The 14,156-nt window shown below is 41.4% G+C and overlaps 1 protein-coding gene across 1 annotated transcript in view; it reads right to left on the bottom strand.

Moving 5' to 3' along the window:
- The window catches only part of LOC126335499 (uncharacterized), a 116,852-nt gene that overhangs the window by 87,725 nt on the left and 14,971 nt on the right, over window positions 1-14,156 (bottom strand). Inside the window, exon 2 of the mRNA XM_049998837.1 lies at window positions 12,504-12,625. Coding sequence (XP_049854794.1) covers window positions 12,504-12,625 — 122 coding nt within the window. The remainder of the gene's footprint in view (window positions 1-12,503; window positions 12,626-14,156) is intronic.

Genomic DNA, 14,156 nt, shown 5'->3' with positions numbered 1-14,156 from the left:
AATTCGATTCCTTTTTAATTAATGGTGTAATGTTTTGGTTTTGCAGAGGAAATATCATTTCTTTACAGACTTTGCAATAATTGTCTACATGTGCATCTACATGCATCTCCGAAGGCCAACGTGTGCTTCGTGGCCATGGTTACTCTCCACCAATACTAGTCTCTTTCTTTCTTATTACACTCGCAGGTGGAACGAGGGAAAATGATAATTTATAAGCCCCAGACCCAAAATTGTTTCTCCTAGTTTGCACGGTTATTACATGAGACATTCATCGGCGGCAGTATATCCTTTCTGCTATCAGCTGCAAAAGGATGTTATATAAAGTTTGTTGTGTGCGGTCTGAGAAAAGAGCCTGATTTTCATTCCGGTGATTCCCATTTGAGTTCACGAAGCACGTCCTTAACACTCGCATGTTGATCGAACCTTCCGGTAAGAAATCTAGAAGCACGCCTCTGAACTGCTACGATGTTTACCTTTAATCTCAAAAATAGAGAAGTTCTCAAGAATGTGTGGCCCAAGTGTTCTATTCACGGTTTTCTCTGTAGATGAGCAACACTTAAAAAAAAAAAAAATCTCTCCCAGTAAACCAAGGTGTACCTTTCGTCTTCTCTATTACCGTCCTTAGGTGATCGTTCCATTTTATTTCGTTTTGCAGCGTTACGCCTAGATATTTAATCGACATCACCATGTTAAGCAGCACCTCACTAATGCTGTATTCGAATATTACAGATATGTTTTTCATACTCATATGTATATTGACTGGAATACCCTCTTTCAAATTCTGAAGGTGGCAGGGGTAAAATACAGGGAGCGAAAGGCTATTTACAATTTGTACAGGAACCAGATGGCAGATATAGAGTTGAGGGACATGAAAGGGAAGCAGTGGTTGGGAAGGGAGTGAGACAGGGTTGTGGCCTCTCCCAGATGTTATTCAATCTGTATATTGAGCAAGCAGTAAAGGAAACAACAGAAAATTTCGGAGTAGGTATTAAAATCCATGGAGCAGAAATTAAAACTTTAAGCTTCGCCGATGACATTGTAATTCTGTCAGAGACTGCAAAGGACTTGGGAGAGCAATTGAACAGATTGGACAGTGTCTTGAAAGGAGACTATAAGATGAACAGCAACAAAAGCAAAACGAGGATAATGAAATATAGTCGTGTTAACTCGGGTGATGCAAAGGGAATTAGATTAGAAAATGAGACACTTAAAATAGTAAAGGTGTTTTGCTATTTGGGGAGCAAAATAACTGATGGTGGTCGAAGTAGAGAGGATATAAAATGTAGAATGGCAATGGTAAGGAAAGTGTTTCTGAAGAAGAGAAATTTGTTAACATCGAGTGTAGATTTAAGTATCAGGAAGTCGTTTCTGAAAGTATTTGTATGGAGTGTAGCCATGTATGGAAGTGAAACATGGACGATGAGTAGTTTCGACAAGATGAGAATAGAAGCTTTCGAAATGTGGTGCTACAGAAAAATGCTGAAGATTAGATGGGTAGATCACATAACTAATGAGGAGGTATTGAATAGGATTGGGGAGAAGAGGAGTTTGTGGCACAACTTGACTAGAAGAAGGGATCGGTTGGTACGACATGTTCTGAGGCATCAAGGGATCAGCAATTTAGTGTTGGAGGGCTGCGTGGAGGGTAAAAATCGTAGAGGGAGACCAAGAGATGAATACACTAAGGAGATTCAGAAGGATGTAGGTTGCAATAAGTACTGGGAGATGAAGAAGCTTGCACAGGATAGAGTAGCATGGATAGCTGCATCAAACCCGTCTCAGGACGTAAGACCACAACAACAAGAACAACATGTATTAACTTACATTTTTCTACATTTAGTACAAGCTGCCATTCATCGCACGAAAGTTCTGTCTGATTCACCCTGTATCCTTTACAGTCACTTAACGATGCAACTTTCTTATATCCTACAACGTTATCCGCAGACTGTCGCAGATTGGTGTTCACCCCTTTTCGCCCTATCATTTATGTATACAGGGAACAAGAGCACTCCTATCACACTACTGGGGTCACTCCTGACGATACCCTTGTCTCTCATGAACGTTCACCGTCGATGACAACGTATTGGGTTCTATAGCTTATGAAGTCTTCAAACCGCTCACATATTGAGGAACAAATTCGGTCTGCTCTGACCTTCGTTAACAGTCTGTACTGGGTCAAGGTGACAAATTTTCATGTGATAGTAGTAAATCCTATAGCCGTTATACAGTTGTACTCTCAATTAGCGAATGCGTTTCATAATTTTCTAAAGTTTTGGAGTCTTTGGGACCGATATCTTGCCAGTATCAAAGTCAAAAGTCTTCAAACTGCTAGATTTCTGGAATGGATAAATTGTCTATGTACACTGCTGGCCATTAAAATTGCTACACCACGAAGATGACGTGCTACAAACGCGAAATTTAACCGACAGGAAGAAGATGCTGTGATACGCAAATGATTAGCCGTTCAGAGAATTCACACAAGGTTGGCGCCGGTGGGACACCTACAACGTGCTGAAATGAGGAATGTTTCCAACCGATTTCTCATTCACAAACGGCAGTTGACAGGCGTTGCCTGGTGAAACGTTGTTGTGATGCCTCGTGTAAGGAGGAGAAATGCGTACCATCACGTTTCCGACTTTGATAAAGATCGGATTGTAGCCTATCGGGATTGCGGTTTATCGTATCGCGACATTTCTGCTCGCGTTGGTCGAGATCCAATGACTGTTAGCAGAATATGGAATCGGTGGGTTCAGAAGGTTAATAAGGAACGCTGGATCCCAACGGCCTCGTATCACTAGCAGTCGAGATGACAGGCATCTTATCCGCATGGCTGTAACCGTTCGTGCAACCACGTCTCGATCCCTGTGTCAACAGATGGGGATATTTGCAAGACAAAAACCATCTGCACGAACAGTTCGACGACGTTTGCAGCAGCATGAACTATCAGCTCGGAGACTATGGCTGCAGTTCCCCTTGACGCTGCATCACAGACAGGAGCGCTTGTGATGGTGTACTCAACGACGAACCTGGGTGCACGAATGGCAAAACGTCATTTTTTCGGATGAATCCAGGTTCTGTGTACAGCATCATGATGGTCGCATTTGTGTTTGGCGACATCGCGTTGAACGCACTTTAGAAGTGTGTATTCGTCATCGCTATACTGGTATATTGCCCAGCGTGATGGTATTGGGTACCATTGTTTATACGTCTGGATCACCTCTAGTTCCCATTGACGGCACTTTGAACAGTGGACGTTACATTTCAGATGTGTTACGACCCCTGGCTCTACCCTTCATTCGATCCCTGCGAAACCCTACATTTCAGCAGGATAATGCACGACCGCTTGTTGCAGGTCCTGTACGGCCCTTTCTGGACACAGAAAATGTTCGACTGCTGCCCTGGCCAGCACATTCTCCAGATCTCTCACTAATTGAAAACGTCTGGTCAATGGTTTCCGAGCAACTAGCTCGTCACAAAACGCCAGTCACTACTCTTGATGAACTGTGGTATCGTGTTGAAGCTGCATGGGCAGCTGTACCTGTTCACGGCATCCGAGCTCTGTGTGACTCAATGCTCAGGCGTATCAAGGCCGTTATTACGGCAAAAGGTGGTTGTTCTGGGTACTGATTTGTCAGGGTCTATACGTCCAAAATTTGTGAAAATGTGATCACATGTTAATTCTAGTATAAAATATTTGTCCAATAAATACCCGTTTATTATCTGTATTTCTTTTTGGTGTAGCAATTGTAATGGTCAGTAGTGTACATAATTTAGTGTGTACAGGATAAAAAAATGGTTCAAATGGCTCTGAGCACTATGGGACTTAACATCTATGGTCATCAGTCCCCTAGAACTTAGAACTACTTAAACCTAATCAACCTAAGAACATCACACAACACCCAGCCATCACGAGGCAGAGAAAACCCCTGACCCAGCCGGGAATCGAACCCGGGAACCCGGGCGTGGGAAGCGAGAACGCTACCGCACGACCACGAGATGAGGGGGGTGTACAGGATACTCAGGGCGCGAGTCGTCCTAGCAACTGGTCAGTTATTTTCAGAATGCAATCCAGTCCTGTTTCATGCACTAATGCAAAATGCGTGATGGAAGATGGAATTAATTATAATCTTGCGGCGTGAAGACTATTCATTGCCTCTTCTTGTCACAGTTATGAGGCCGTAGTTCTTCATATTGGTAATGGCCTTCCTGCAGCTTAAAGTGGGGATACTGTTCACACAATGAAGTCTTTAATGTACTCTAGTGGTACCTAATGTTATTTTATTTATTGATTATAAATAAATGACTTTGTTTATTGCGATAATTTCTACAAGCAGTGGTAAAAAAAAGGAAAATTATTTAGTTTCTTTTGAATTATTTTAGTAATTTTGTGAGTTACTGTTTATTGAATTTTGTGAGTGCACGTGATTTCACACAATTTGAGTGATTTTTCACCTCAGTGGTTCACAATTCTTAAGAAATTTCTTCAGAGTATGGATACCTTCTAATATGATGTCGGACGTCATTACACCCGGCTTAGTGTAGCATCTCGACGTGAAGTGGACTCAACAAGTAATTGGAAGCCCCTGCAGAAATATTGATCCACGTCGTGTCTATAGCCGTCCATAATTGCGAGAGTGTCGCCCAGAGCAGGATTTTGTGCACGAGATGACTTCTCTACTGTGCCTCATCTGGGTGCCAAATCATTTGGTCGAACTGTCCAGAATGTTCTTCAATCCAATCGCGTTGTCGTCCATAAAAATTCTCATGAATGGATACAAATGGTCTCCAAATAGCCGAACATAACCATTTCCAGTCAGTGACCCTTTCCATGTAAACACAGCCTGTACCACTATGGAGGCACCACCAGAGTGCAGAGTGCCTTGTTGACAACTTGGGTCATAGCTTCGTTGGGTCTGCGCCACACTAGAAATCAACCATCAGATCTTACCAACAGAAATCGGGATTGATATTGCCAGGCCACGATTTTCCAGTAGTCTAGTATCTAACCGATGTGGTCAACGAACCCAGACAAACAAAAATTACGCGAAACGAAATGTAATGTGAGGAGGGCCATACGAGAGGCATTCAGTGAATTCGAAAGTAAAGTTCTATGTACTGACTTGGCAGAAAATCCTAAGAAATTTTGGTCTTATGTCCAAGCGGTAGGTGGATCAAAACTAAATGTCCAGACACTCTGTGACCAAAATGGTACTGAAACAGAGGATGATAGACTAAAGGCCGAAATACTAAATGTCTTTTTCCAAAACTGTTTCACAGAGGAAGACTGCACTGTAGTTCCTTCTCTAGATTGTCGCACAGATGACAAAATTGTAGATATCGAAATAGACGACAGAGGGACAGAGAAGCAATTAAAATCGCTCAAAAGAGGAAAGGCCGCAGGACCTGATGGGATAACAGTTTGATTTTATACAGAGTACGCCAACGGCACTTGCGCCCCTTCTTGCAGCGGTGTACCGTAGGTCTCTAGACGAGCGAAGCGATTTCAAGAAGGGACGTCGAACAGATGCGCAGAACTATAGACCTATATCTCTAATGTCGAACAGTTGTTGAATCTTGAAACAGGTATTACGTTCGAGTACAATGACTTTTTTGGAAACTATAAATCTACTTTGTAGGAATCAGCATGGGTTTCGAAAAAGACGATCGTGTGAAACCCAGCTCGCGCTATTCGTCCACAAGACTCAGAGGGCCACAGACATGGGTTCCCAGGTAGATGCCGTGTTTCTTGACTTCCGCAAGGCGTTTGATACAGTTGCCCACAGTCGTTCAATGAACAAAGTAAGGGCATATGGACTATCAGACCAATTGAGTGATTGGATTGAGGAGTTTCTAGATAACAGAACGCAGCATGTCATTCTCAATGGAGAGAAGTCTTCCGAAGTAAGAGTGATTTCTGGTGTACCGCAGGGGTGTGTGGTAGGACCGTGTATTCACAATATACATAAATGACCTTGTGGATGACATCGGAAGTTCACTGAGGCTTTTGGCGGATGATGCTGTGGTCTATCGAGAGGTCGTAACAATGGAAAATTGTACTGAAATGCAGGAGGATCTGCAGCGAATTGACGCATGCTGCAGGGAATGGCAATTGAATCTCAATGTATACAAGTGTAATGTGCTGCGAATACATAGAAAGATAGTTCCCTTATCTTTTAGCTACAATATAGCAGGTCAGCAACTGGAAGCAGTTAATTCCATAAATTATCTGGGAGTGCACATTAGGAGTGATTTAAAATGGGATGATCATATAAAGTTGATCGTTGGTAAAGCAGATGCCAGACTGAGATTCATTGGAAGAATCCTAAGGAAATGCAGTCCGAAAACAAAGGAAGTAGGTTACAGTACGCTTGTTCGCCCACTGCTTGAATACTGCTCAGCAATGTGGGATCCGTACCAGATAGGGTTGATAGAAGAAATAGAGAAGAACCTACGAAGAGAAGCGCGCTTCGTTACACGATCATTGAGTAATCGCGAAAGCGTTACGGAGATGATAGATAAACTCCAGTGGAAGACTGCAGGAGAGACGCTCAGTAGCTCGGTACGGGCTTTTGTTAAAGTTTCGAGAACATACCTTCACCTAGGAGTCAGGCAGTATATTGCTCCCTCCTGCGTATATCTCGCGAAGAGACCATGAGGATAAAATCAGAGAGATTAGACTCCACACAGAGGCATACCGACAGTCCTTGTTTCCACGAACAATTTGAGACTGGAATAGATGGGAGAACCGATAGAGGTGCTCAAGGTACCCTGCGCCACACACCGTCAGGTGGCTTGCGGAGTATGGATGTAGATGTAGATGTAGAGCTGCTGCAGGCGGTGTAGTGCTGTTAGCAAAGGCACACACGTCAGACGTCTGCTGCCATAGCCCATTAACGTCAGATTTCGCCGCTCTGTCCTAACTGATACATTCGTCGTACGTCCCACATTGATTTCTGCGGTTACTTCACGCAGTGTTGCTTATCCGTAATGAGAGATAATGCCTGAAATTTGGAATTCTCGGCACTCTCTTGACGGTGAGGATCTCGGAATATTTGATTCCGCAACGATTTCTGGAACGGAATGTCCCATGCGTCTAGCTCTTAATACCATCCCACGATGAAGGTCTGTTAATTCTCGCCGTGCGGCCATAATCGAGTCGGAGACTTTTCCACATGAATCACCTGAGTACAAGCGACAAGCCTTTGACTCTTGACGCTCCTTTGGTGAGCTTCCCTTGCCCGGCTTGTTGAGCTCCGCCACTGCACTGCCGTTTTATCCCTTGTTTGCGTGACACTACCGTCATCTGTATACGTGCCTATCTCTTTTCAATGACTTTTGTCACTTCAGGGTAAATATTATTTTCCAACCTCAATGCCAACTTTTTTATCCTAAACATTAAACCAGCTCAGTGAAATGAAATGAAGTACTCCGAGGTATTTGAGTATTTCTACGACTTAATGATATAGATAATGTAGTTTGTCTACATTATCATCACATTTGTGTACCAGTAATTAAGTTTAAAACTTGAGAAAAGAATAATTGAAGTAAATTAAGACCGTTTCTCATAAAATGATTGCATGGAATCGTTGAATAATGTCTTTTTAATGTACCTAAAGAATATGGAATGTGGAAACTGAGTTCTTGTATCACAAGTTGGTTAAAAGCGTTTTGAAAATTTGTGCCTTGAAAACCACGATGGTCTGGACGTCAAAGATTGGATAATGCTACATCTTTACGTGATACACATGTTTTTAAAGTCGGATGAAATAGACAAATTGGAAGAAAAATAAATTTTTTTGTAGTGTGTCCACTTAACAACATCTTCAATTACTTTACTATTTCACTGTCAATGATGACTTTTACTCTATGTTTGCACCTCCCTCTACATGAGTAATATGGTTTTCAGTGCTATTAACCATAACTCTATCGTCTTGGACGACGATTGTATAGTCTGACGATGAGGTCTTATTAACTAGAAACCGTTTAACGAACTAAATTAATACTGAAGAAAATCCACAACGCTTCTTTTAATTTTTTGTTAAACACAAACCGATTACTTAGTGTCAGTACTCTTATTTTTGAGTTTCATTACATCCATATTTGTCTCCAGTTTCTGTTCTTTGTAAGTCGATGCACAACTAGTATCACAGATACTTTTTTTTTCTTTTTAAACTCTAGACATGGAAATAGTTTCTTTGGTCTACTCCAGGCTACTGTTCCTATACTGTAGTTTTACTACGAACCACCTACCTTGCACGAGAACTTTTAGGCCGATGTGTCGCTTTTTCATATAGACCTACATCTACATGGTTACTCTGCAATTCACACTTAAGTGCCTGGCTGAGGGTTCATCGAACCATTTTCATACTACTTCTGTACCATTCCATTCTCGAATGGCACGTGAGAAAAAGGAACACCTAAATCTTTCCTTTCGAGCTCTGATTTCTCTTATTTTATTATGATGATCATTTCTCCCTACGTAGATGGATGTCAATAAAATATTTTCGCATTCGGGAGAAAAAGTTGGTGATTGAAATTTCGTAATAGATCTCGCCGCAAAGAAAACCGCATTTGTTTCAGTGACTGCCACCCAAAATCGTGTATCATTTCAGTGACACTCTCACTCCTATTGCGCGATAACACGAAACGAGCTGCCCTTCTTTGCACTTTTTCGATGTCCTCCATCAATCCTACCTGGTAAGGATCCCATACAGAGCAGCAATATTCCAGCAGAGGACGGACAAGTGTAATGTAGTCTGTCTCTTTAGTGGGTTTGTCGCATCTTCTAAGTGTTCTTCCAACAAAGCGCAGTCTTTCTTTCGCCTTCCCTACAATATTATCTATGTGGTCTTACCAATTTTAGTTGCTCCTAATTGTAATTCCTAGGTATTTAGTCGAATTGACAGCTCTCCGATTTATCGCATACCCAAAATTTATCAGATTTCTTTTAGTACCCATGTGGATGACCTCGCACTTTTTTTCTTTGTTTAGTGCTAATTGCCAGTTTTAGCATCATACAGAAATTTTCTCTAGATCATTTTGTAATTGGAATTGATCGTCTGATGATTTTACTAGACGGTGAATTACAGTGTCATCTGTAAACAATCTAACGTGGCTGCTCAGATTATCACCTAGATCATTTATGTAAAACAGGAATAGCAGAGGGCCTATGACACTACCTTGCTGAACGCCAGATATCACTTCTGTTCTACTGGATGATTTACCGTCTATCACTACGAACTGTGACCTCTCTGAGAGGAAATCACGAATCCAGTCACGCAACTGAAACGATACTCCATATGCACGCAATTTGATTTATGGTCTTTTGTGAGGAACGGTATCAAAAGCCTTCTGGGAATCTAGGAATATGAAATCGGTCTGAGGTCTCTTGTCGACAGCACTCATTAATTCATGGGAATAAAGAGCTAACTGCGTTGCACAAGAACGGTATTTTCTGAATCCGTGTTGGTTATGTATCAATAACTAATTTCCTTCAAGGTGATTTATAATGTGCGAGTACAGTATATACTCCAAAATCAAACTGCAAATTGAAGCCAGTATATGGGTCTGTAATTCAATGGATTACCCCTATTTCCTTTCTTGATAATTGGTGTTACCTGCGCTACTTTCCAATCCTTAGGAACAGACCCTTCGTCAAGTGAGCGGTTGTATATGACTGCTAAGAAAGGCGTTATTGTGTCTGCATACTCTGAAAGGAACATGATTGGTATGCCATCTGGACCGGAAGACTTGCCTTTCTTAAGTGATTTGAGTTGTTTCGGAACACCTAAGATATCTACTTTTATGTCACTCATGCTAACAGCTGTTCTGGTTTCTTGTGTTTGGCGTTATAACAAACCAGGTATTTGATTAACTGCCACAGTAGCGCAGCTAGATACAGGTTAGTTCGTGTACATCAGAGAATTGACTGTTTCCATGAATAGTTCTTCCACTGAAGCAAAACCTATCGTCTGTATAACGCGAATATATTTCAGTCTAAGTTAAAGAAATAAGATAAAAGAGACAGAGAATAATTTGATAGTTCGTAACACTAAACGCTGTCTGCTGTCCAAACGTTGAATCTTTTCACCATTGCAACAGCTCTCAGCCAACGCCCATCAAGTGGATATTTTGAAATAGACGTGTTTGTACACTATGTTAGACTGATTAAAAGCAGACAAATAACGGGAAAATATATATTTTTTTATCTTCGCTTGCACGATTCATAGAGCTATTGAGGCCCTAATAATCGTACAAAACTATAATTTCGTTGAAAGTTAAGCATATTTTTACCACTTTTATTAATAAAACAGCTCAGCAGTGACTAATACAGTAATATAGAAGAAGTGTTCCTTATGCATGCAGCAAGTCTGACATATACTTTTGTGTTCGTTATTAGTGGTAAAATTGTTGCTGGTAGACTGTAATATATCATTTTCATTTCAGCGCTCAATCAGTTTTCCGATAATAAGCTTAAGAATTGGATTTTAACAATGATTACTTAAAAAATCTTTGTGGTAAAATCATCTAATCACTCTAGTATCCGCTGGTAGCTGTTAATACTCATTTGCGGTGAGATCAAGGAACAACCGATTTCACGGTCATGAATAGTAACTTAAGGTTAATTTGACCGGATTACATTAAGATATTAAACCAATACGATCTCGCAAAGTTCTGTGAGACACATATCCTAGCAACATCAGATACAATTTATGTTGAAACATCCGTCAATAATCTTAGATAATTACGGATCATCATTGAGGGACATACTAACTTAAACCGATGTTGAGTTCCAATCAGTCCAAATTACACTACTGGCCATTAAAATTAATACACCAAAAAGAATTGCAGATGATAAACGGGTATTCATTGGACAAATATATTATACTGGAACTGACGTCTGATTACTTTTCACGCATTGTGGGCGCATAGATCCTGAGAAATCAGTACCCAGAACAACCACCTCTGGCCGTAATAACGGCCTTGATACGCCTGAGCATTGAGTCACACAGAGCTTGGATGCCGTGAACAGGTACAGCTTCCCATGCAGCTTCAACACGATACCACAGTTCATCAAGAGTAGTGACTTGCGTTTTGTGGTGAGCCAGTTGGTGAGAGATCTGGAGAATGTGCTGGCCAGGGCAGCAGTCGAACATTTTCTGTGTCCAGAAAGGGCCGTACAGGACCTGCAACAAGCGGTCGTGCATTATCCTGCTGAAATGTAGGGTTTCGCAGGGATCGAATGAAGGGTAGAGCCACGGGTCGTAACACATCTGAAATGTAACGTCCACTGTTCAAAGTGGCGTCAATGGGAACTAGAGGTGACCCAGACGTATAAACAATGGTACCCAATACCATCACGCTGGGCAATATACCAGTATAGCGATGACGAATACACACTTCTAAAGTGCGTTCAACGCGATGTCGCCAAACACAGATGCGACCATCATGATGCTGTACACAGAACCTGGATTCATCCGAAAAAATGACGTTTTGCCATTCGTGCACCCAGGTTCGTCGTTGAGTACACCATCACAAGCGCTCCTGTCTGTGATGCAGCGTCAAGGGGAACTGCAGCCATAGTCTCCGAGCTGATAGTTCATGCTGCTGCAAACGTCGTCGAACTGTTCGTGCAGATGGTTTTTGTCTTGCAAATATCCCCATCTGTTGACACAGGGATCGAGACGTGGTTGCACGAACGGTTACAGCCATGCGGATAAGATGCCTGTCATCTCGACTGCTAGTGATACGAGGCCGTTGGGATCCAGCACGGCGTTCCATATTACCCTCCTGAACCCACCGATTCCACATTCTGCTAACAGTCATTGGATCTATACCAATACAAGCAGAAATGTCGCGATACGATAAACCGCAATCGCGATGGGCTTAAATCCGACCTTTATCATAGTCGGAAACGTGATTGTACGCATTCCTCCTCCTTACACGAGGCATCACAACAACGTTTCACCAGGCAACTCAGGTCAACTTCTGTTTGTGTATGAGAAATCGGTTGGAAACTTTCCTCATTTCAGCACGTTGTAGGTGTCACACCGGCGCCAACGTTGTGTGAATTCTCTGAAAAGCTAATCATTTGCATACTAGAGCATCTTCTTCCTGTCGGTTAAATTTCGCATCTGTAGCACGTCATCTTTGTGGTGTAGCAATTTTAATGGCCAGTAGTGTAGTATGTCCTTCAGTGATGACCCGTAATTACCTAAGATTTTTGGTGGATCTTGAACATCCAACACATTTGATGTGTCATGATATGTACCTTGTAGAGTTTTGGGAGGTCGTTTTGGTGTAATACCTTAAGGTAATCCAGCCAAATTAACCTGAAGACGCGTTTCACTGCTACGAACCCACAATAAATGAGGTTTACCAGCTACAAACGGGTACTGCAATGTTCCCGAAGATTTTACCACAAGGTATTTAAAAGATGTTTGAACTATGCATAGATCAAGCTGCTGCTGCCTACATAAAATCTGTGTGTTAACGATACTTACTTGTAGGGCACACATCGTGTTGAACCGAATCATTGCCGTTGGCCTGTGTGATGCAGGCGGAGAGCGCACTGGAAGATGCTGCAAGACCCAGAATACCGATGATGACGCACTGCCACATTGTCCTGCAGCACCAGAGAAATTTCTAAAGACAAATTCCGATGACAGAGTAGACATCAGACTGTGCTTGTGAAGAGGAATGTTTTCATTATGCGACTAAACATCATGTACTATAAAATTTCGCAGATTCTGCCTTAGTGTCCATTTCACAAATAAACCGTCGGGTATTAAGAGTGGAACACTTATAAGGTATGCAAGTAATGAAATTTAACTTTTTGTGTGTTTACAGTGTAGCAGGGAAAATACGTAAGTTGTTTTGGAAAGTCGACAGGCCTGCCGCATCTGACAGCTACATTAGCGGCAACCTGGCCGTGCATCGAGCCTCGGATGACCAGTACGAGTACGGAGACGTCATTCCATATTGCTTCAACTCAAGAACAGAATGAATCCATGTCAACACCTGTTTTTTTGGGATTAGAATTATTACATTATTCTTGAAGTGTGAGCGTATTTCGCCTGCATCACACATCTGGCTCACTAAATGGTAGAGTTTTGTCTCTGCTGGCTCAATATGGCCCACCGTGTAACTGTGGTTGAGCGTATGAACCGCCCCAGAACGCTTGAATAGGGGGATGTGGCAGAAAAATGTTTTTCTCTAGCCACAAAAGCTAATACAGTATATTGTGGGCCGTTCTTCTATTAGTGTGTGGCTCGGTAATCCTCATGCCAGCCTATCTTGTGCGAGTTCCACACATTATATATTTGCGTCTGCTTACCTAACATTAAACTTGTGGCATTTAACTATAATTAACTGTCGAGTTATCAAGCGACACGGTAAACTCCATTTATCACAATTGTATGTGAATGAACGTACTATCCTACTACGAGTTATGCTGTACCAAAATTACAGTTAGGCAATTTTGGTAAAGTACATAAATGATGTAGTAAATTGTAGGATTCAAGACAGGTAATTTCGGTAGAAAAATATACATAAATGAATGTGTGAGCAAGTAAATGATAGGGGCAAACTTCTCTTTGTTTTTTGTGCAGTGTTAGTCGATTCTGCTCAATGTTAGTCCATTCTGTATTCTATATCTTTAAAAATATAAGTGGCATTTTATGAGTAATAAAAACGAGTTGATCGTGTAATTTCTACCCCTTTTATGTAAACCAAGCAATTATTTCGGATGCAAATACAGTTTACACCCTCAAACATAAAAAACCTAAATAATTCTTGTTATTTTATACACCACAGAACGTTCTTTGTCATAGTCAAAGCAAGTTTCCTTTTTTTATTGGTAAGTCTGAAGGTTGTTTATAAATGACAGACACATGTTTTATTTGAGGTCGATGACTTACTGAGGCGATATTTGGTATGTTTTTGTTTTGAATTACTTTTATTTCTAGCACTATACGATGAATCTGTATTTTTTTAAAAAAATTTTGCTGTAATATTCCTCTGTTCCACGTTACAAATCAACAATTTTCGAATAAAATTTGGATTAAATTTTGACAATTTCAAGTTTGCTACAATTGCTATTTCCTTTCCAGTAAGAGGCAGGCAGAGCGGAGTGGCTGCGCGGTTTGAGGCGTCAT

Source organism: Schistocerca gregaria, chromosome 2, assembly GCF_023897955.1.
Source record: "Schistocerca gregaria isolate iqSchGreg1 chromosome 2, iqSchGreg1.2, whole genome shotgun sequence".
NCBI lineage: Eukaryota > Metazoa > Arthropoda > Insecta > Orthoptera > Acrididae > Schistocerca > Schistocerca gregaria.
Note: the sequence above shows the minus strand (reverse complement) of the source record. Positions and strands in the feature narration are given on the sequence as shown.